This window comes from Carassius auratus, unplaced genomic scaffold, assembly GCF_003368295.1.
Source record: "Carassius auratus strain Wakin unplaced genomic scaffold, ASM336829v1 scaf_tig00216984, whole genome shotgun sequence".
Lineage (NCBI taxonomy): Eukaryota > Metazoa > Chordata > Actinopteri > Cypriniformes > Cyprinidae > Carassius > Carassius auratus.
This window is the reverse complement of record NW_020528836.1, coordinates 82668-103039: the sequence shown is the minus strand read 5'-3', so window position 1 is coordinate 103039 and position 20372 is coordinate 82668. Positions and strand designations below refer to the sequence as shown.

Sequence of the window (20372 nt, the reverse complement as noted above, 5' to 3'; positions counted from 1 at the left end):
ACAGATATGACACACATGGCTCCCTCAATCACTCCACACCAAACCTTTCCTTTAACTATTCATACCGTTTGCAATCTTCATACAATTTTTGGCACAAATTGCCCAGAGCCTCTCATCACTCCCCCCTACACTTCTTTCCCCCCACCCACTCTCCTCTATCCAAATCATTCTTCCATTTCCATCTCAGCTCCTGGTCCTGTCTTACAGCTGTGCCGCTCGCACCTCGCCCGTGTGGCACAGGCATCACACTTCATTAGAGCAGAGCCATCAAATGTGCCGCGCGGTCTCCCTCTCGTCACTCGCCGTGTAACTCCGCCACGTCGATCATTCATTCACTGAACTACTCAGAGCTAATCTACATACGTTACACAGAAATATATGTTATATTACTTGTGTAGCGTGAAACTTACCCATAAATCGATAAATTGGTCAAACTGGTACACAAATCCTTCTGATTGACTCATTTGATCAGTTCTCAGCTTCGCTTAGTGCCAAACAACGCCCCTTAGCTGTTATAAATTCACTGTAAACCACGGCTTCACAGGGCTTACTGCTTTTATAAAACAGTTATTCCATATACGTGGAAATGTTTCACAGAATAAAACAGAGCAATTAAATTGTGTATATGATATAAATAAAAACAGTATTCTTCCACTGAACAATGTAATGTTAGTTCCTCAGAAACAGTTGTGGTTCCTAAAAAGCTGTTGCCGAGCAACACAGAAGTAAACAAAGGTGTATGTTAATTTACCACTGCTTCTAACACGACTCAACCAATCAGAATCAAGGACCGGAACTATCCGTTTTATAATAAAAAAAATAATAATAAAATAAATAAATAAATAATTTCAAGCATCCTTACCCAGTAATCACAAATGACTGGATTGGAAACCCCAAAAAAATAGGTTTGGGAACAGCTCTTGCTCGTCTTTTGTTTGTAGTGAATTAATGATTCAAGAACTCACAAATGTCAATAATTATTGAATAACTGCATAAATGTTGTATTTATTAGAGACATTGTGTAAAAAAAGTGTGCTCTTACACGTTTTCTTACGGAATGGGTTTCTGGTGGTAGGATGGAGAACAGTCAAGATGCCGCAGTTGAAGTAGATTGTTAAGATGCTGTGTGTGTGTGCATTTGTCATCAGCTGTGCTCATACACGTTCAGTAAACAATTGTACAGTCTTCATCCTGAGTTTTGATTAAAAGTACAGTTTGTCACAGGCTGAGAAATGACATGGAATGAAAAGGAACTTCAACTGATGTGTGGATAAAAGCGGTGTAACATTAAAGTCAGAATGGAGAGTGGATGGAGTCCTAAGGATCTATGAAAACAGGTCGCTTACACCTCAGCCCTGTCCCAAATGTTGCTCTTGTGTATTTCCTTTGAATTAATTCTGCATGGATTGTTATGTAAAAGCTCACAGTGAGGTATAAAAACACTTTTTAAGTTAAAATGATAAATGGGACAACCTTCAATCCTGTGGACTTGACGGACCACAGGCTCACATCGATCAATTGCACCAACTGGGACTGGGCCATAAAGTGGCTCTTAATCATTCACAGCACCTCCAGTTCAGAAATGCATAAATGTCAGTGAAGCTTGACAATAAAACAACTCCGTAACTTCTTTCTGAAGGTTTCCACATCCATCAAAACATTGGCCCTATGAGATCAACGTATATGATCAAAGATGATTTCATCCACCAGTCACAATATGTGAAAGTACAATAGGCTTTCACATGATCTCATTGGTTCATAGTGTGTTTGGGGGAATGTCCTCAATGAGTTATGAGTGGAGAGGTTAGAGAGCTCCTATCCTGTGATGTGGCACTTGTAGGGTCTGCAGGTTGGGGCAGGTGAAGTATGGCGCAGGCAAGAAACACGTGGCCACTCCATTCGAAGCAAATGGGAGCGTTGGCCCATAAAAAACCTCCTCTTTCCCCTTGGTGCTCACGTCTAGCACCTGCCAAACAGACAAATGATGGCATCTCAACACTAATTATCCAACATGTCATTCAAACATATGCACCATCCAAGTCAACTCACCTGAATGCAGGCAAGTGGTTCATTTGTCCAAATTGAATATCCACCAACCACATAGATTCTGTCATCATGGACGGACACTCCTGCCTCATTTTGGCCTATGAGGATAATGTAAAAAATATTACCATGGTCTATTAACCCTTTCAGGAACAGTGGAGACGTGAAAAGCCACTTTGTCTTTCATTTTGCTTGAAAGTATGATTTCTTTTTTTTTATATATACTAATTTGTCTCCAAAATCTGTGTTTTTAAAAACTTCTTGCACACATTCCTATTAAATGTCAGTAGTTATTGAAGAATACAATTTTAAAAGGTAACATGCTGCACAATGAAAATGTATAAAAATATAAATTACACAGCTAGGCATCTACATGTTATACAATGTGCTACCATTAAATAAATAGTTTTCCCAAAAAACGAAATTCTTTGAAAAATGTAGCATTATATCACTTGCTCACAGATAGAAGAACCTATGCAGTGAATGGGTGTCATCAGAATGAGAGTCCAAACAGCTGATAAAAACATCACAATAATCACATGACTCCAGTCCATCAATTAATGTCTTGTAAAGTTAAAACTGCAAGTTTGTAAGAAACAATTCCAACATTAAGACATTTTTAACTTTAAACTGTCACTTCTGGCAAAAATTCATAATAATGCTTTCTCCAGTGAAAGTCCATCCCCTATTGTTCTTTCACATCATAATCCCCTAACATATTTACTTAGTTGTTTAAATGGTTTAGAAAATTTTCACTTGCAAGCGATGCTTGATGATTGGAGAAAGCAATATAATGGATAAAGGACTAGTATTTTAGCCTGAAGCAATAGTTTGAAGTTAAAAACGCCTTTGCTTCACAAGACGTTTATTGATGGACTGGAGTCATGTCGATTACTTTCAGATTATTGTAACAATCAGCTGTTTTCAGTCTTATTCTGACGGCACCTGTTCACTGTAGAGGATCCATTGGTGAGCAAGTGATGTAATACTATATTTCTCAGTAGCAGTAGGTACCAGTAGCAGTAATAAAACATAGTGATTCAAAACAATTACAATATATATAGAAATGCTACCTTTTAAAGAGAAAGGGAATAGTTGAATAATCATATCTATTACTCGGCTGGAATTTGTGTGTTTGTGTGTGTGTAGTGACCTGTGAGAAGACTGAAGGTGCACCGTGTCCACTGGTCCATGTCTATGTCATAAGAGTCAATGTGTCTAACCAGGATGCGGTCGTTGTTGTAGTCCAGATCATTCCCCCCCAGCACATACAGCTGCCTTTTTACTGCCGCCATCACATGGTACACCCTCCTCTGCAACATGGGACTGCGCGCTAACCATTGATTCTATGACAGAGAGGGAATATCAAAAGAAAAAAAAAGCATATAATTTAATTATTTAAAAAATAAATTCAAGATATACAATTAAACAGAATTTTTTAACATATATATACACACTTTTTTATTTTATTTTTATTTTGTCTGAGCAAATCATTATTTCTTCAGCATATTCCAGTGCATGGGTGTGTCCATTTACTTGTGAGAGGTGTGTGTAGATGCAGAGATTGCACGAGCAGTAGTGAGAGTGTGGATCTACACGTGTGTGTTTGGCGACCATCTGTTGAGGGTGGTGTGGGTAGGGGGTTAGTTTTCCTGGCAGGTGAATGCAAAGCCACTTTGAATACCAATGAGCCTCTGCCTCCTGTTCTTTCCTCCTCTTTTTTTCTTTATATCTCTCTCTTTGAAAAATACACAGTTGCATTGACCACAGATGTTCTACTATACTTATTCTTGTGTCTTTTTAAATGTAATATTAATAAATGGCAGTGGTGTAGAGGAGTGGTGTGTAAATGGTCCTTGTGTTGTTGTTTTTTGTTGTTGTTTTTTTAGCATTTGCACAATATGAATTAATATTTAACTTCTATTCAACATTAAAAGCAGTTTGTATGTTAATGGCATATGAAACACCCCTGACTTTAATCAGGGTAGATGCCATATTTAATTTAATTTAAAGTCCTTTTAATAGATCATAATTATTTTAATTTGTGGTCAATAATTTATCTGACATAAAACTAAAAATACATCTTTCCAAAACAATTCTTGGTAACACAAAACTGTAATGAATAATGGTATTATACCAACAACCATTAGATTAATATTTTTGTATATTTATAGTGAGGCATTAAAATAAGTCACATTTAAAATCTTCAGATTTTACTACAGTAATGCAGTAACAGGCATATTTTGTGTATTGTATATTTTGAATAAGCATATATTAGGGTTGGGAATCAAAAATCTATTCCACTTTCAGAATGGTAACTTTTTAATAAAAGAGAACAATTCAACTGTTTAAACCTTTGATGTGTGCGATCACAACAGTGTGATCATCTCTGTTCGTCCCTGTGCGATTATAACATTCAAATCTGCGTTTGCACTGCCGCTGACCTAAACAGAACAGCTGTCATGTATATGTATGAAAAAGCTTCACAAACAGTCTTTTCAACCACACAGTATAATTATTTATGTGTAACAAAGTACTGGGATAAAAGTTTATAGTTAAAAAATAAACATTGATGTCTACCATAGCAATTAAAATAGAGTAAATCACCTTTTGAAAGTAAAGTAAATAAAGATTTATGCCAGTAGGTGGCTGTTAAAAATATTTATATTAGTAATATTTTTAATAGTATTTCATCATATGTATTTCATATTTTTCATTCAAAAATGGCAATTCATCCAAATAATGAAAGAAGTAAATCTTGAGTAAGTCGCTGAATCATTCATTCATGAATTACAAGTGATTTTGTTTAGATGTCTGTTTTTTCTTCAGAATCGTAAGAGAACTACAACATCCATTAAAAGAAGTCTCAATTTATCCATAATCATGCAGCTCTATTTTGCACACAAACAGCTCTTAATCAAGTTCATTTCTTATGTAGCCTGTTGACTTTCATTCATGGTATTCAGCTGCATCTAAATGTTTTGCAAAAAGAGACCAAATAAATATGTGCCTGATATCTAATTGTTATTTTTTTTTTCTAATCTATTTTTTTTTTTTTACCACATTGGAATCGAAACTGGGAATTGATAAGAATCTGAATCGGAAATCAAATTCAAACGATACCCAACCCCAGTAAATATGTGTTTTGAAGTCACTTACGCTCACCAATTTTATATTTATTGGACCAAAAATACAGTAAAAAGAGAAATATTGTGCAACTTTATTACAATTTAAAGTTACTGTTTTCTATGCTAATATTTTAAAATGTAATTTATTCCTCTGGTGGCAAAGCTTAATTTTTAGCAGTCATTACTCCATTCTTCACTGTCACATGATTCATCAGAAATCATTCTAATATGATGATTTGGTTCCCAAGGAACGAGTTTCTTCTTATCATCAGTGAAAACAATCATACTGCTTAATATTTTTGTGGAAACCGTGATACACTTCTTTTTAAGATTTTATGTTGAATAGAAAGTTCAAATGAACAGCATTTAAGAAATATAATTATTTTGGAATATAAGTGTATTAACTTACTTGCTGAATAAATTTATCTTATTTACACATAAAAAATGATACCCAGCTACATTAGTCTAATATAACCACATAAATACCAATATATTACCTGTCCTGGGTCATACACCATCAGTCGATTCTGGTACTGAGCTGTGTTAGTGACACCACCTGAAACAGAAGAAGCCATACGTTAAACCAATTCTAGTAATGCTTTTAAATGTTGGGCCTAGAACCTCAGTGAGGGTCTTATACACACACAGATGCCTGATAAATGCATGGGAGTGTGCTAAATGTTAAGTAATGTATTAGTACCTGAGACCCAGAGCAGCCCGTCCTCCACGCAGCCTGCATGACAGGACAGCGAACGGTCAAACGGATGCACATAGGTCCACTTGTTTTTCTTGGGACAGTAGCGCTCCACACTAGGCAGAACCTGCCTCAGTTCATTCCTCCCACCAACGGCGTAGAGATACTGTCCCAGAGCTCCCAGCACAAAGTGCTCCCTGCAAGCCTTCATTGGTGCAATATCAGTCCAGCGGTTTACCCTTGGATCATACCGGCATGCAGTCCTCACCGCACACGTCCTTCCAGTGGCATGTTCCACCTCCCCACCAGCCACAAACAAGAAGTTGCCCATGACAGCCACACAGTGGTGACTTCGTCCAGCAGGCATGGGTGTCAACTCGCTCCAGTTCGAACCCCCGGCAACGCGCAAGTGCTCTTGTGTGGCAGGGTTGAAGAATCGCAGCTCCCGTACACGACTTACCTCCCGTTTGCGCCCGCCGACAATATATAGCGTCAAGGACTGAAAACGCGGCGTGGTTCGTGCTGTCTGGCGTAAAGGTTGTGCAAATACAGAGCGGTGGTAGTCCAACGCCTCCTCCACCAGGGCGGCGACAGTGCTGCTGGAGTTGAGAAAGGGGTGGCTGTTGGCCACATGGTGCAGGGCAGAGACTTCCATCAGGCCGTAGCGCACGTGTTGCAGCAGTTCCTCCATGTACTGGTATCTGCAGTCATGCTCCAGCCAACACACCAGCAACTACAGTGGGGCAGAGTGGCTCATCAGTATTCACCACCGATTCAGGATCAGGAGATCATACTGCTCATATTACAGGCTGCAGCTCACACCATCCACACAATACCGTCTGTCTATGCAGGGCCAATGCTTTGTATCATTGCATGCTAATGCTTAAGACATTGTGTCTCTATACAGTGATAAGACAGCTGCAGATAAGATGGGGGGTGGGATCTCTGAGCACGCACACACGCTCATGAGACGTGCGTGTGAAGCATACACACAAACGCACTCCAGCGCAGCCAAGGGAGTTAGACAAAGAGGAGTTAATTGAACCTGAGAGCAATCTAGACTGTTTAGCTGCAGAGGCATGTGAGTATGGCGGAGATGGCTGGAGATAAGCGATGCCACTCTCGTAGAAACAAAGTGGCTTTTAACACAATCAGCTCTGAGATGGAGAACTTATTATAGCATTCCGAGATCATGGGCCACCATCTCTAGACATTCCGCAGCTGTCTCCTACACACAAATGGCGAATTTAAATGCTTGTAATATATTTTTACATTTACATTTATGCATTTAGCAGACGCTTTTATCCAAATCGACATACAGTGCATTCAGGCTATACATTTTTACCAGTATGTGTGTTCCCTGGGAATTGTGCTCACGACCTTTTGCGCTGCTAACGCAAGAGCCATTATTCTTGGAGTATTACATCCTTTAAATATTTAATGGCACAACGGGAATTCCGATTTTTACTGTACTTACACACAATTATTTAAAATGCATTAACTGGTACTTCTAGAAAAAAAACATGGGAGTTTGTGGTACAGTGTGTTATTTCTGAGCCACTAACAGCACCAAATTGCAGAGATGATGATTGGCTCTTAAACAGGAAATCCTTCCCCAAACTCAGACCTCTGTCAGAAGCTCAAACAGAGCCACTTTTGATCTCATTAAACTGCTTATGGCCTACTTATGCATATTTAACTTTAAGAAATGCTTCAAATAAAACAATAAAAATTATATGTTTTTACTCATATTAAAATTAGCCATAATATCCAATGCCCATAAGACTATAACTATTTACATGTTATGGCTTATAAGCAATAAATTGCTGACATAAAATTCTATACAATACTGTCTAAACTAAAGGCTATTTGTGAATTTAGGCATCATAACATTATAATTTGCAGTAAGAAAAACAGATGTATTGTTTTCAGATGTATTCATGTATTGTTATGGATAATAGACCATTAAATTCTTAATGTTTTTAAACATTGATTAACGTGAAGTGAGCAATTGAAGTGATAAATGCACAATTAAAGATCTAATATCAGCAAATATAAATATATATATTGAGTAAAGTATAAGATTGACACAATGGTATACAATTTCTGATAAATTAAAAAATCTGTAATCTCGACGATAACCACTGGTACCATAGAGTGTATTCCTAAATAATTACACCGTTAAGTTTAAGTGTGCGGAGGTTTCAGCAAAACCCTCCATTCCTGTTCGGCGTCATTGATCATGTAACGCTCTGTTTGAGGTTCTGTTTTGCTTTCTTCCGTTCTCTGCATTTTAGTTGTTGTTTTTTTCAACCCTCCTTCTTCCTTTTCACAGCCAACAGAAAAGAATAAGAAAGAGAATGAATGAGAGTGGAAAATGAGAGAGGGAGAGAGAGACAGAGAGAGAGAGAGAGAGAGAGTGAGGTGTGAGCGAGGCAGCGTCTGTTGACTGTGAAGGTCACACTGGATCAGAGAACTTCCTCAGGGCAGAAAATAAATGAACTCCCCCACCCACTCCCGCACGGAGAAAGAAAGACAGAGAGTGAGTGCGAGAGAAGAAAAAAAACAACAAAGAGGAAGAAAATATGATTTCCAGAGCGTGAGATTCAGAGAACTCTGCATGATGATGATTGACATCAAGCCAAACTATATCGAGGGTAGTAATGGCGGGTGCACGTTCGGACCAGCGGACGGCAGCACCAGCCCCTGTGCCCATCACGCTTCCATCTGATGCCCAAATTAACCTTCTCTGCAGAGTGAAGGAGGCCCAAAGCAGCCTAATCAGGGCCTGATTATGGCAGCAGCAACTGGTTAAAGGGTCAGGGTAATTGTGCCATCAGAGGGCTGATTGTTTTCAATCAGTAGGGCGGCCAGAGTGACAGCTGGGGGATTGAGGTGCTGATGGAGCCGCGGTGGGCCTAATCAGAGAGAGGCTGGGTGGGGGGTGTGGTGGGGATGCCTGATTGGTGCAAATGAATAGTCACACCACAGCCCCCACCTAGACTACAGCCTCCGCCCGTGTGTACATACACACACACACACACACACACACATTGTCTGCACACCTTTTTTTCTCAAACTTACACCATAAATTAAACAGGTGGAGTTTGTGTACACGGCCTTGCGCATTCAGACGCTTTGTGTTTGGCGGCCAGTATAGAGAATGTCACAGGGTCCTAAAGTCTGAGACGCTCTTTTCTGATTCAATACAACATTTTTCATTATTAAATTACACATTATTATATAGTATTCAATTATAATATATTACAAATTATAGTGAAAACTTGATCTAAACATTTTACTTTAATGGACCCTTTTCAAATTTCCAGGGTCCTCAGAAGCGGAAGTCATCATAGTTGGCTGAACTTCTACAGCGGTGAACGGAAAGTACAACAAATATAACTGAATATAAGTAGTGTTCTTTAATTTAAAGCCAAGGTAATAAAACATAAAGATTTAAAAAAATATGATAAAGATTTAAAAATGATCATATAAAAAAAAAAATCTATATTTACGATGTTAATGACTGTGGAAATGCATCATATGGTGGTGTGGAGTACACTTCTGAACTCCACACCACCAATCTAACCTGCACCTGCCTTTAAATGCACCGGTCACAGTACTTTACATACATGTATTTGCACTACTCATATTTTGCACAGACTGCACATTGTTAAAGCTATTACACTATAAACTGTCTAAAGTTGTTACTGTAAGCACAGTAAACTATTTCTATAAAAATATCATTGCACTACTGTAATTTTGCATAGAATACATTGTTTAATAATACTTTTGCACACTCATCAAACTGTATTTATTACCACTGTCCTCACGTTGCTGCTGTTCATAATGTGTATATAATCCTACATTGCTCTGTTCATAATGTACATACAACCCCTACATTAGATTCCTATTTATATTTTGTATAAATATTTTGTATAAATACTTTTGTATAAAATTGCTCAATACTTTATATAGCAACTCCACTGTACATTCTGTAAATCATAGTTTCACTTTTATGTATATAAAACACTGTATTCTTGCACTTCTGGTTAAATGCTAACTGCATTTCATTAGCTCTGTACTTGTACTCTGCATAATGACAATAAAGTTGAATCTAATCTAAACTAACAACTGTCTGTGAATAAGGTAGATTACAAAATGGACTGTCCATTGTTTTGGTTTAATGACAGCAGCCCGGAGAGCTCCACGAGTTTGTGTAAAACCTGATGATCACATTGTTTACATGATTCAAGATGTTCCAAAGAGCCTCTTGAGCTTTAGCAGAGAGGTTCACATTAGTGATCTACATATGATGTAAAACTTAAATATTTTTATAACTGTTTTGAAGAGTTTAAGTCTGTGAATCTGCGGCCCACACACCTGCCATATCTCCTCCTCACTAAGGGAGGTGAGGCGGTCACTTTTTAGCACTTCCCTGAGGAGCCGGTAAGGTAGAAGCAGCACTTCCTCTTGTCTGTTCCTCTGCAGCTCAGAGAGGTGATCCACCAGAAAGCCCACCACTGCTTCCTCTAGAGCCGGCAAGTGGAAGAGGTCTGCCAGCTTGTATAGGTCCAGGTAGTTAAAACTGTTCAGCTCCTGCAGGCACAGATATAAATACAGACAGATTCACAGTCAGAGGGGGTCAGAGGTTTTATTCATGCTAAAGTCTATGAACACAGACTAGTTGAGTATTACACTATAAAATTTAATCTTACAAAGATATCACCATGAATGTACACATACAGTTGTTTAATATTGTAATACAGTATATATTACAGTTATAATAAATGTTTATTAGAAGCTCGACAGAGCTGAATCTCATCAAAGTCCCCAATATCCAAAAATGTTGCCTGGAAAATTAGAAGTAAACGAAAGAACAAAGGAGAGATATATCCTCTAAGGATGTTCCACAGACGCATGATGACGAAGACACAGAGACTGACTGCCATCTACTGGATAAAATTATTAACAAGCACATTTTAAATGCAGTGAAGGCTGGAGATCTGAATTCTGCAGAATCAGCTCAAAATCATTAAAGAATACTGACTAAGATTTTTCACACAAAAGCTTCAGGAGAATCATATATTCTTATGATATATACTCTAATGATAACTCTATGGTTATCTGTGTCTTTTTGAAGCTTGGAAGCTCCAAATAAACATTCATTGTAATCAAATGGAAAAGAGCATAAGGGTGATAACATAAGAGTGAATTCATTTTTTTCATAACCATTCCTTTAATAAATGAACAGGAAGCAGGAACACAGTAGCACTTTTATAGAAACAAACTTTGACACAAACAATGATGTTGTAAAAGAAAGATCTGATTACACAGTGAAGTTATATGTAGTACCTGCTGAGCTGAAGAGAAATTACTCATAAACACACCTGAATGAGATAGTGGGAACAGAGGCTGAGCAGTTCCAGCAGCTGAAGGTGGCTTCCAGCAGACAGGACATCTTGTATCACTCCTGGCTCCAGCATGATCTACAAACAAAGGACTGAAGTAAGACTATCCTAAGAAACCACAATCTTGCAATCAGGGGTCTTGTTCTGGTCAAGGACCCCTTGATGAAGAGAAACACAGAACAGTGACCCTGAGTTAAATATTGTCTAAAAGTAAGTGTTGCATTTTAAACCATCTCTATAGAAATGTGTATAGCAGACTACTTTATTAAATGTCTTAACATACTTCATGATCCTTAGTAATGTACAGAGTGCATTATATGGTCTTGTAACATTTAAATTAAATTAAATTAAATGTATGCATTTGGCAGACGCTTTTATCCAAAGTTAGATGTTAGATGTTCATTGCATTCAGGCTAACAATTTTCTACTATCATGTGTTCCCTGGGATTCGAACCCCCAACCTTGCTAGCGCAATGCTCTACCAGTTGAGCTACAGGAACACATTTCCAGTAAATTACCATAATATGCTGTGTGTGAACACGGCACAGGATTACCGTATGAGCATGTACAAGCTCAGAACTAACTGATGTAAGACTTCTACTTTAGGCAACTTAAAAAGCCAGGGCAGACCTACATGGTGGCATTTTCACAACTGGACAAGCACTTATTAAAACTGCTCACATGCTTGTTGCAATCTTTATTTATTCAATCAAATGTTACTGACCTCATAAATATGCATCAAAGAACATAAGCTCACAGTTTACAAATGTATAGTAAGATATATATAATAATATAACATTCACACATATAATAACCAGAATTAGATGTTTATAAGCCCATTTGTGAAGCTCTAGAATAAATTTGATTATTCACAATTATTTCACTTATCTGCTCCTATTTGTAGAGTGTATTCATTATAGGGTCTTTCCAGAACCTAAAGACCTGTCTTTCCTTGAGGCACAGTCAATTTTAGTTTGTTTTGCATATTCAGGTTCTATGTAGCTGTGTGGGCTATGCTGAATTTACCTGGCCTGTGTAGGCGAAGTCCAGTGCGTGCTTCAGTCCCACACTAGTCACACCCTGGAGAGTTACCTCATCTGCCTCACTCTCCACCATGCAAAGACTGAACATGGCCTGAAGACAGACACACAAAAAATTATGAGCAGGATGCACCACAGAACTAGAGTAATATAGCATCTTGTAAATAGACTTTAACCCTTTAACTGCCTGCTCAACCAAATGGTTGATTTGTCACTTTATGGTAAACGTAGAAAAGCTAAGCTAATGTTTTCAGATAATCCTTTCTGCTGTCAGAATGTACTATTTGCTGAGAAATATAACTTTCTGATCATTCATTATAGTTCATATTTTATGATTTCCATAGTATGTGTATGAATTCCGGTACTTTTGCCATAAAGTGACATATCAACCATTTGGTAGAGGCCGATATTTAAAAAATTATGGGACGTGTTGAAAAAAATACATTGAGTGTGGTAACTAATGACATAAGGAGATAAGAAATGCAAACAAAAAAATTTTCAAATGCTTTTTTCTTGGTGGGGCAGTTAAAGGGTTAAAATAAAACGTCAATAAACTCTTCATTCAAGCCTAAAGAGTCTTGTACTGGAAATGAAAGCGAGTCCATGACCATCAGTCAGTGCGGTCTTTAGTTTGGCACTCACAAAATAAAGAGAGCAAGAGGCCAGCGCTGTCCCGCTGTGTTCTCTGGCAGGAGTACACTAATCAAAAGCATTGATTGCTGTCACACAGCGAGTGTAGGATGGCCATTGATCAGAGCACATGGAGAAGAGGAAGTCAAAGGACATTGGATCATCATTACATCTGCCAAACACCACTGATCAAACCTAATGCTTCTAATGATGACGATCCAGTGTTAAAAAAAGCCTTATTCTGGATTAAAATTAGTATCAGTGTTTAGTCCTTTAAAAGAATCAATAGACATCTAATTCAGGTCTTGGCTCAGTCTGAAGCCTAAATGTGCTGAAAATAGATTGCAAATGTTTATAATCTCATCTTTGTCACCTCACCTTCAGAAACTTTTTTCCCAGAAGTAATAACATATTTGAAGTGCCTGGTACAAGTTTACTGGGTTTTTCTATTATCTATTTTATAAGCAGCACTTTTTTAATGCCTGACCTCACATTCAGACTTTCAAAAGCACTCATTAGAGCTAAGAGTTGTTGGTTTGTTGACGGTAATTAGAGAGCTCCTTACTGGGACACCACAGCCCATAAGCAAGACTTACAGGATTTTTTTGGAAGGGGTTTGTGGTACTAAGGATGACCAGTCCTAAATCACACGTCTGGCTGGCTGACTTCAGAGCTTCGACAAGCAGAGCAGCTGGTCAGATAACAGCTTTGTGAGCTAATTAGTTTACAACGCATGCCTTTTTAACCATATGACAATACAGATTTATTCAGTGCCTCACATGAGTGTTTCTGGCATTGCTGCACTGTGAATCTTTAGTACCACGCAATCGTATTTCACATGAGCTGAAATGCATGTTTTATGTTTATACAGTGCACCACAAAAACAACAGCGAGGACAAAACAGACAAAAACAACACCATCTTTCTGTGCTTCAGATAACACATCTCTCCTTAACAAGCCCTAAAACCGTACGTATAATTCATGCACAAACAATGCAGGACCACTTGTATGCCAAAGTGAAATACTTGTGATTTATTAATTAGTTTATAAAATAAGATTAATTTTCTAATGCAAATCATTTTGGTATTCACAGTAGAGCATCAGACACATGCTCACGCAAGCCTGCCTATTTGAATCTTTTCAACCATTTCACTAAATAGAAATCGGGAAAAATACAAACCTTTCAGGCATACTACATCAAAGGGTAGCTGTCAAACTGAGCCAACAACTTGCTTTGATTTGTGTACACAGTAACTATATCGACTGAAGCTTTGGATGAGTCCATGTTTAACATAAGCCACGACCGCTAACAAAGGCAGGTGTCCTCATCAGAAACCAAGGGCTAAAATCAAAAACAGAAGGATAAAATCTTATCATTCCAGCCCAACAGAGGTGGAGAGCTTCTCAGGAGACATATAGAGATAAATATACCTGCCCTATTTAATTCTGGTCTTTGAACTGTGAAGATAATCTTTCTCTCTGTTGCAGAGCTGGATGCGTTTCCTCTTTGTAATCTTCTGAACAAACCAAAATCAAATCTCTCTGATACAGTTTCAAGGCCGCTGCCGACTTTTCATTTCCTGTCTTGCCTTCCATGTGAACTGTACATTTTTGAATCAGGATTGCACTGCTATAAAGTAAAGTGCTGTCATCACATTGTTCCAAACTCGCATGACTTCTGTGAAGCACAAAACAAGATGTTTAACAGCATATTTATGCTGCTGTTTTCCAAGTATTGAAATGGAATTATGCTTTACAGCTCCCATAATTTCACAGTGATTTCAAACCTGGCACAAAACATTTTGATACATATTTGAATGTATATGTACACATTATTTTTAGTGTTTAACGACTAAGAAGTACACATTACATTTCTGTCATTTTCTCCTACAAAGCTTTGGATGGTTTCAGAAGATTTGTAATTTTGCACTCAACTCGAATGGCTACTTCAGTGGTACGTTTATGGTGCCTTTTTGGAACTCAGCAGCACTTGTCCCCATTCACTTTCATTGTATGGAAAAAGAAAGTGTGAACTGAATCTCCGTTTCTGTTCCAAAAATATGGATATTCATGGAAGCCCTTTCCTGCCACATAAGAAAAACGTCAAACTTTGGTAACTCAGAATTCTGAAATACAAAGTCATAATTATGACATCACAAGTTGGAATTAAGAGATATAAAGTCATAATTATGACATAAGTTATACTTTGAAGTCATGATTATGACTCCTTATCAAATAACTTCAATTTTTCATCATAATGTTTTTGTATGTCCTAAACTATGACTTTATATCTTATAATCTCTTTTTGTTTCTTTATTTATGTTGTAATAATTTGTCATCATTGAAACTTTTTATGTTATAATCATGGCTTAGTATGTCATAATTTTAACATTTGTATATTATTATTATGACTTTTTATGTCATAATTATGATTTGAAAAACACAATGTCTTTCCTACGTAGCAGAAATGGGCTCCCATAAGTGTAGCTTTATACAGAGCATAGAAGCCTAAAGAAACTTGAGTGGTAAACACTCTCATTGATCATGTTTCACCTCCAGAATGTAAAATCTCACCCGGAAGTAATCACTGCAGGCTGCCAGAACTGCCTTGTGAGCATGGAACTTCTGGTCCCCGGCGACCAGGGTGACATCGCAGAGCAGTCCGTCTTTGCGCTGCTGATTAAGAGCAGAGAGGACAGAGTCCTGGTGGGATTTGGACTGACACAGCCTCTGTCCTGTCAGCATGTCCTGAGAGCTGAAACACAAAACAATGCTGCAAGACAAGCCTATGCTTGAAAATTGTGAACATCTAAAATTGTGAACATCTCATGATGGAATCCTGTGCCCAGAAACAATAAAGTGTGCATGTGTGCATATGTGTCTTTCTGCCTGCTGCTTAACACTAGGTCTATCAATACATCTATTCAGTAAGTGAGATGTCATTGATTTTCACTGCTCCTGTGGCCCTGAACAGCTCTTTTCAGCTCAACAAATTCAGATTTAGCTCTCATTCTCTGTCTGTACACCGGGAAGAAAATACAAAATAAATAGAAAAAGAATGCAGAAATACTATAGTGAAACTTATTAATTGGTTAACTAACCTTACCATATGGTTATATATATATTTTTGTATGCTTTGCAATTCTACATACATACAGCCTGCGGTAGTGTATGTATGTTTACAAAATACAAAACAAGTTATTTTACTGTAAAGATACTGTACATTTACTGTACTGAAAGATAAATACAAATAAAATAAATATAATTTCAAGCCTAAATTGTTATACATTGTGGAAGTCGTGGCCTAATGGTTAGAGGGTTGGACTCCCAATCGAAGGGTTGTGAGTTCTAGTCTCAGGCCGGACGGAATCGTGGGTGGGGGGAGTGCATGAACAGTTCTCTCTCCACCTTCAATACCATGACTTAGGTGAGCTTGAGCAAGGCATCGAACCCCCAACTGCTCCCCGGGCGCCGCAGCATAAATGGCTGCCCACTGCTCCGGGTGTGTGCTCACAGTGTGTGTGTGTGTGTGTGTGTGTTCACTGCTCTGTGTGTGTGCATTTCGGATGGGTTAAATGCAGAGCACAAATTCTGAGTATGGGTCACCATATTTGGCTGAATGTCACTTCACTTTCACTTTCACTTCACTTTACATTTATAAACAAAATTTATATTTATAACCAGGGGTGCACTTATGTGGAGCACATGTGTGCATCTGTAACAAAATAAAAAATGCACTGGGTAAATATGTTCAGACCATTCTTTTGCATACTAACATGGTTGACAGCTGTGAATGCACAATCACCATTTTTGATCAGCTAACTGTTATAATTTATAAGATTTCCATTCTGAGCTGAAAGCATTAGCAGCTTGCAGCACTAATTTCTTCCTGATGTTCATTTTCAAATAAACAACTCCTGTTTAAAATTCTCGAGTGTGTTTTTAGAGTCGTTGGGTGACAGAGTTGTTGTCAGCTTGTGTAGTGTGACCGCCTTTACGTAGTGTCACGTAGTGTGAACACCACAATGACTTCAAGACAGACAGCAATTTATGTAGTCTGAACAACACAGCGATCTGCCGATGGTTTAAGTCATGTAGTACGATATAGGCTTTACTTGCTGGCAACCCTTACAAAAGCTTGCTGATTTTAGCTTTGAAAATGTTGAAAATGCTTATTAATTTTTTTTTTTATGTAATTATTAGCAATGATTTTTTTTATGTACTATAAAGTATTATTTTTATTTAATAAAAATTAAACAACACATTATTAAAACATTAAACATAATTTTAAAATATAATAGCATTATCACACTTTTTTTGTTTGTTTATTAATTTTATTAACAAAACAAAGTGCAATAATACTATTATTACTGTTATCATTTTTTTATAGTTCTATTTAATGGCTCACACTATGTGCAGTATGAGCACCATACCACATCTGCAGAGGCTCTCATGAGAACCAGATCAAATAATTTATGTGTAATCCTGTTTATAACAGGTTTAAGAAGGCAATATATACACTTTTACAATAAAATTATATTTTTATGATTTAAAAATAAAAACCTCTTTTGAATTAATATGCATATGGGAATTACCAACATTTGATAATATTTTTGGTTAGTTATTCACATTGGAGAGCTAAATGCTATATTGTACATGATTTAATGAATGCTAACTGCATTATTGTAGCGTGACGTAGCATTATTTGCACAGATGGCCTATGAGGGTGACACTGTGATCAATGTTATTATTGTTATTATTGACAACAGTTGCTGGGCTGGGAGGAGGGGTAGTAATGAAAACATCATGTTGCTCTAAGAATTTTGCAGTAAGAAAAACATTTTAATACTAGTTAATATTCATGTTTGATGATTTTAATCTTATAAATGTAGAGTATAGAATATAGCCACCAAAATGCCTCATCAATGTCAGTTAAACTGTCACTGTTTTCTAAGTATTTTTTGCAGAAAACTTTATAAAAAATGTTTTAAAGTATTAGTTAACATGCAGTAGTATCGCCTTCTGGGAGATAAACGCTTCAGATGACCTCAGATATCCTCCAGAGCTCTTTAAATAATTCTAATCATGTCACAAGACCTCGCATCAAATCCAACGGCACCTACATCAAATTGAATCTCACCAAAGAGCTGAGGACACGGTCACCTCTCAAGGTAGACTGAGGTGTCCAGAACGTACCTGGGAGGAGGCTCAGAGGGCATGCTCCTGGAGGAGAGAGGAGGAGGAGGAGGAAGGACTGCTTCCTGCTGATACTACAAAACACCAGACAGGCCTGACTGAGCATGTGCAGCACTCTATAGTGAAAGAACAGAAACAGCAAAGACTGAGAGTGAATAGGGACATAGCCTACATATCTGAGCACTCCAGCCTCTCATAGACTGAATATTTCTGAATATCTCGATGGAGTTACTGAGATGAAGAGCTTTTAAAGACTGAAAAAAGATTGAGCTTTTTTTCTAAAATTTTCTCAATTGAGAAACATATGAAGTATCCTACATGCTATAGCCTACACTTTATATTAAAATGTAACTCACAAAATTCTAATATTGTAATACAAAAGAAATCATTAGACATTTTTTAAATTGTATTTAGACATTATGGTAGCACTTGTTGCTCTAGCTTTATGCTGATTTTAACATTAATAGTAATAATAATAACATTTGTAAAAAAAAAATGAATTAAAAAAAATGAAATTAACATGAAACAAAATTACAAATAAATAAATAAAATATGTCTGTTTCATCAGACAGGACAACTTCAAATTACAATATAGAGAATCTAAAAATTGAGAATAATGAAACTTGCACTCAAGCTAATAATTAAAACAATAATGCATATTAATTTATTTAGAATTTTGGGGATGAAATGTGCATAACGGTCATAAGAATATGGTACAAGGTGAACAAAAATCTTAAAGGTCCTATCAACATTCATTATTTTCTATATGAAAGGCAGGGAAGTGAAAATATGACCCAGACATAGTTTTGGGAGATTCACACATGCGGTAATGCTCAAGCACAACACAATAGAAGAAACAGAATAAAACCCAACTCACCCTATGGATGCACAACGTGTTTGGATACAAAACAGCTACAAGGCAAAGTTCATTCTGATCCAAAGTCAGTCTGTGATGCTCCTCTCATACTGCCTCATGTGATGGTCAAATGGTTTCAAGGCAGAGAGTAGGCGATTTGATGCAGAACTCATTGGAGCCTAATAGCCCATGGTGTCTGAGGGATCCCAGCAGATATTGATCTGATTACAAAATGACCTTCAGTCAGCAGACTGTAGTCCACAGACGATGGAGGAGAAAAGAAAAGAGAAGAGGAAAGACATAAGAACCACAATGTCCATTAAACAGTATGACATTTGTTTTTTCTCAGTAGCTTTGGTGTGTCACTCAAATGGTCCCATCTATCATCTTCAGCCTGTCACTGACCTACTTAACCAGAATACACTCTTAATCCATCAAAGGAGACAATGACAGTTTAAGTCAGATAACGACGCGTTAAAGTCAAAGCGGAGGTTATATATTACAATAAATAAATATATATATATATATATATATATATATATATATATATATATATATATATATATATATATTAATAACCTGTATGCGGATGTTTTTTTGTCCATTATTATTATTATTATCATCATTATTTTGACAGGTTAATTACGTCACGAACACAAAGCACCTCTGTCACTAAAGGCAGATTAGAGTGATTGGTCGTTAAGTCCTTTCAAAATTACTTTTAAACCTCAACTGTCAAAGGTCTCCTAGCAACAGGGCAGAAACGAGAATATTTGAGCAACAAGAAATGTAATCCTCACTGAAGACCCGCCCAACTGCAACCTTATGACAATCAGCTGTGAAATCTTTCAGTAACGTTACATCCATTCAGCATCCATCCGTAATCACTGTCTAAACGCTTCTATATGTCAGAGAATATTCAACGTAAATATACAAACATATGATACACCGGGCTAAAAAGCGCACGCACGCAGTGTACCTTCGTGTCCAGAGTCCCCTTCTCTCGATTTTATCCGATGTCGGGTCATTTGGTAACTTTGACTGACCCAAACGAAATATCTGCATCGACCTCAGGAGAAAAAGGTCTAGAGACTGGGGGCGTAACTCGTAACGTATGCCCGATGCAGCTGAGCTACGGTAAACGCTAGAGTCTTATCAGTCCCCGCCTCTCGCGGTCACATGCGCGTGGGATCATGTGTGTCCACAGGCGCTGAATATGAAGAGCAAACCAGCAAAAACATTTTCTTATTGGTTTTAAGTTACGTATATTTTGGTATCTGATATGTTGTTTTATAACATAATTAGTGAATAAACAGACAGTCTGTAATATAGCCTAATAAAAAATATTTTTATTTATTTATAAACTTGGCAAGT

The 20372-nt window shown here is 37.4% G+C and overlaps 1 protein-coding gene across 4 annotated transcripts; it reads right to left on the bottom strand.

The window, feature by feature from the left end:
• Positions 1–980: 980 nt before the first annotated feature.
• Positions 981–20167, bottom strand: LOC113099633 (kelch-like protein 32). 4 transcript variants are annotated; one of them, XM_026264510.1, is made up of 12 exons: positions 19978–20167; positions 19020–19249; positions 18143–18258; positions 15521–15701; positions 12303–12410; positions 11256–11354; positions 10249–10464; positions 5872–6598; positions 5669–5727; positions 3197–3389; positions 2050–2144; positions 981–1966 (listed from the first exon to the last, which is right to left on the bottom strand). In XM_026264510.1, the coding sequence occupies exons 3-12, from the start codon at positions 18163–18165 to the stop codon at positions 1805–1807; spliced, it is 1863 nt and encodes a 620-aa protein (XP_026120295.1). In that variant the 5' UTR covers positions 18166–18258; positions 19020–19249; positions 19978–20167; the 3' UTR covers positions 981–1804. The 4 variants fall into 4 exon arrangements, with proteins under 4 accessions (XP_026120295.1, XP_026120296.1, XP_026120298.1 ...); XM_026264511.1 differs by having other exon boundaries at positions 19020–19235; XM_026264513.1 differs by lacking the exons at positions 18143–18258; positions 19020–19249; positions 19978–20167 and adding exons at positions 14127–14288; positions 14378–14624 and having other exon boundaries at positions 15521–15602.
• Between the last annotated feature and the right edge of the window lie 205 nt (positions 20168–20372).

What these genes read in the sequence shown, in the direction of transcription:
- LOC113099633 (XM_026264510.1), bottom strand. Translation starts at nt 18,165, where the DNA reads ATGCCCTCTGAGCCTCCTCCCAG. An exon ending in GTGAGGAGGAGATATGGCAG is followed by an intron (nt 6,599 to 10,248) that starts GTGTGTGGGCCG and finishes GCCCCACTGTAG; the next exon opens with TTGCTGGTGTGTTGGCTGGA. An exon ending in TGGTGTATGACCCAGGACAG is followed by an intron (nt 3,390 to 5,668) that starts GTAATATATTGG and finishes TCTCTGTCATAG; the next exon opens with AATCAATGGTTAGCGCGCAG.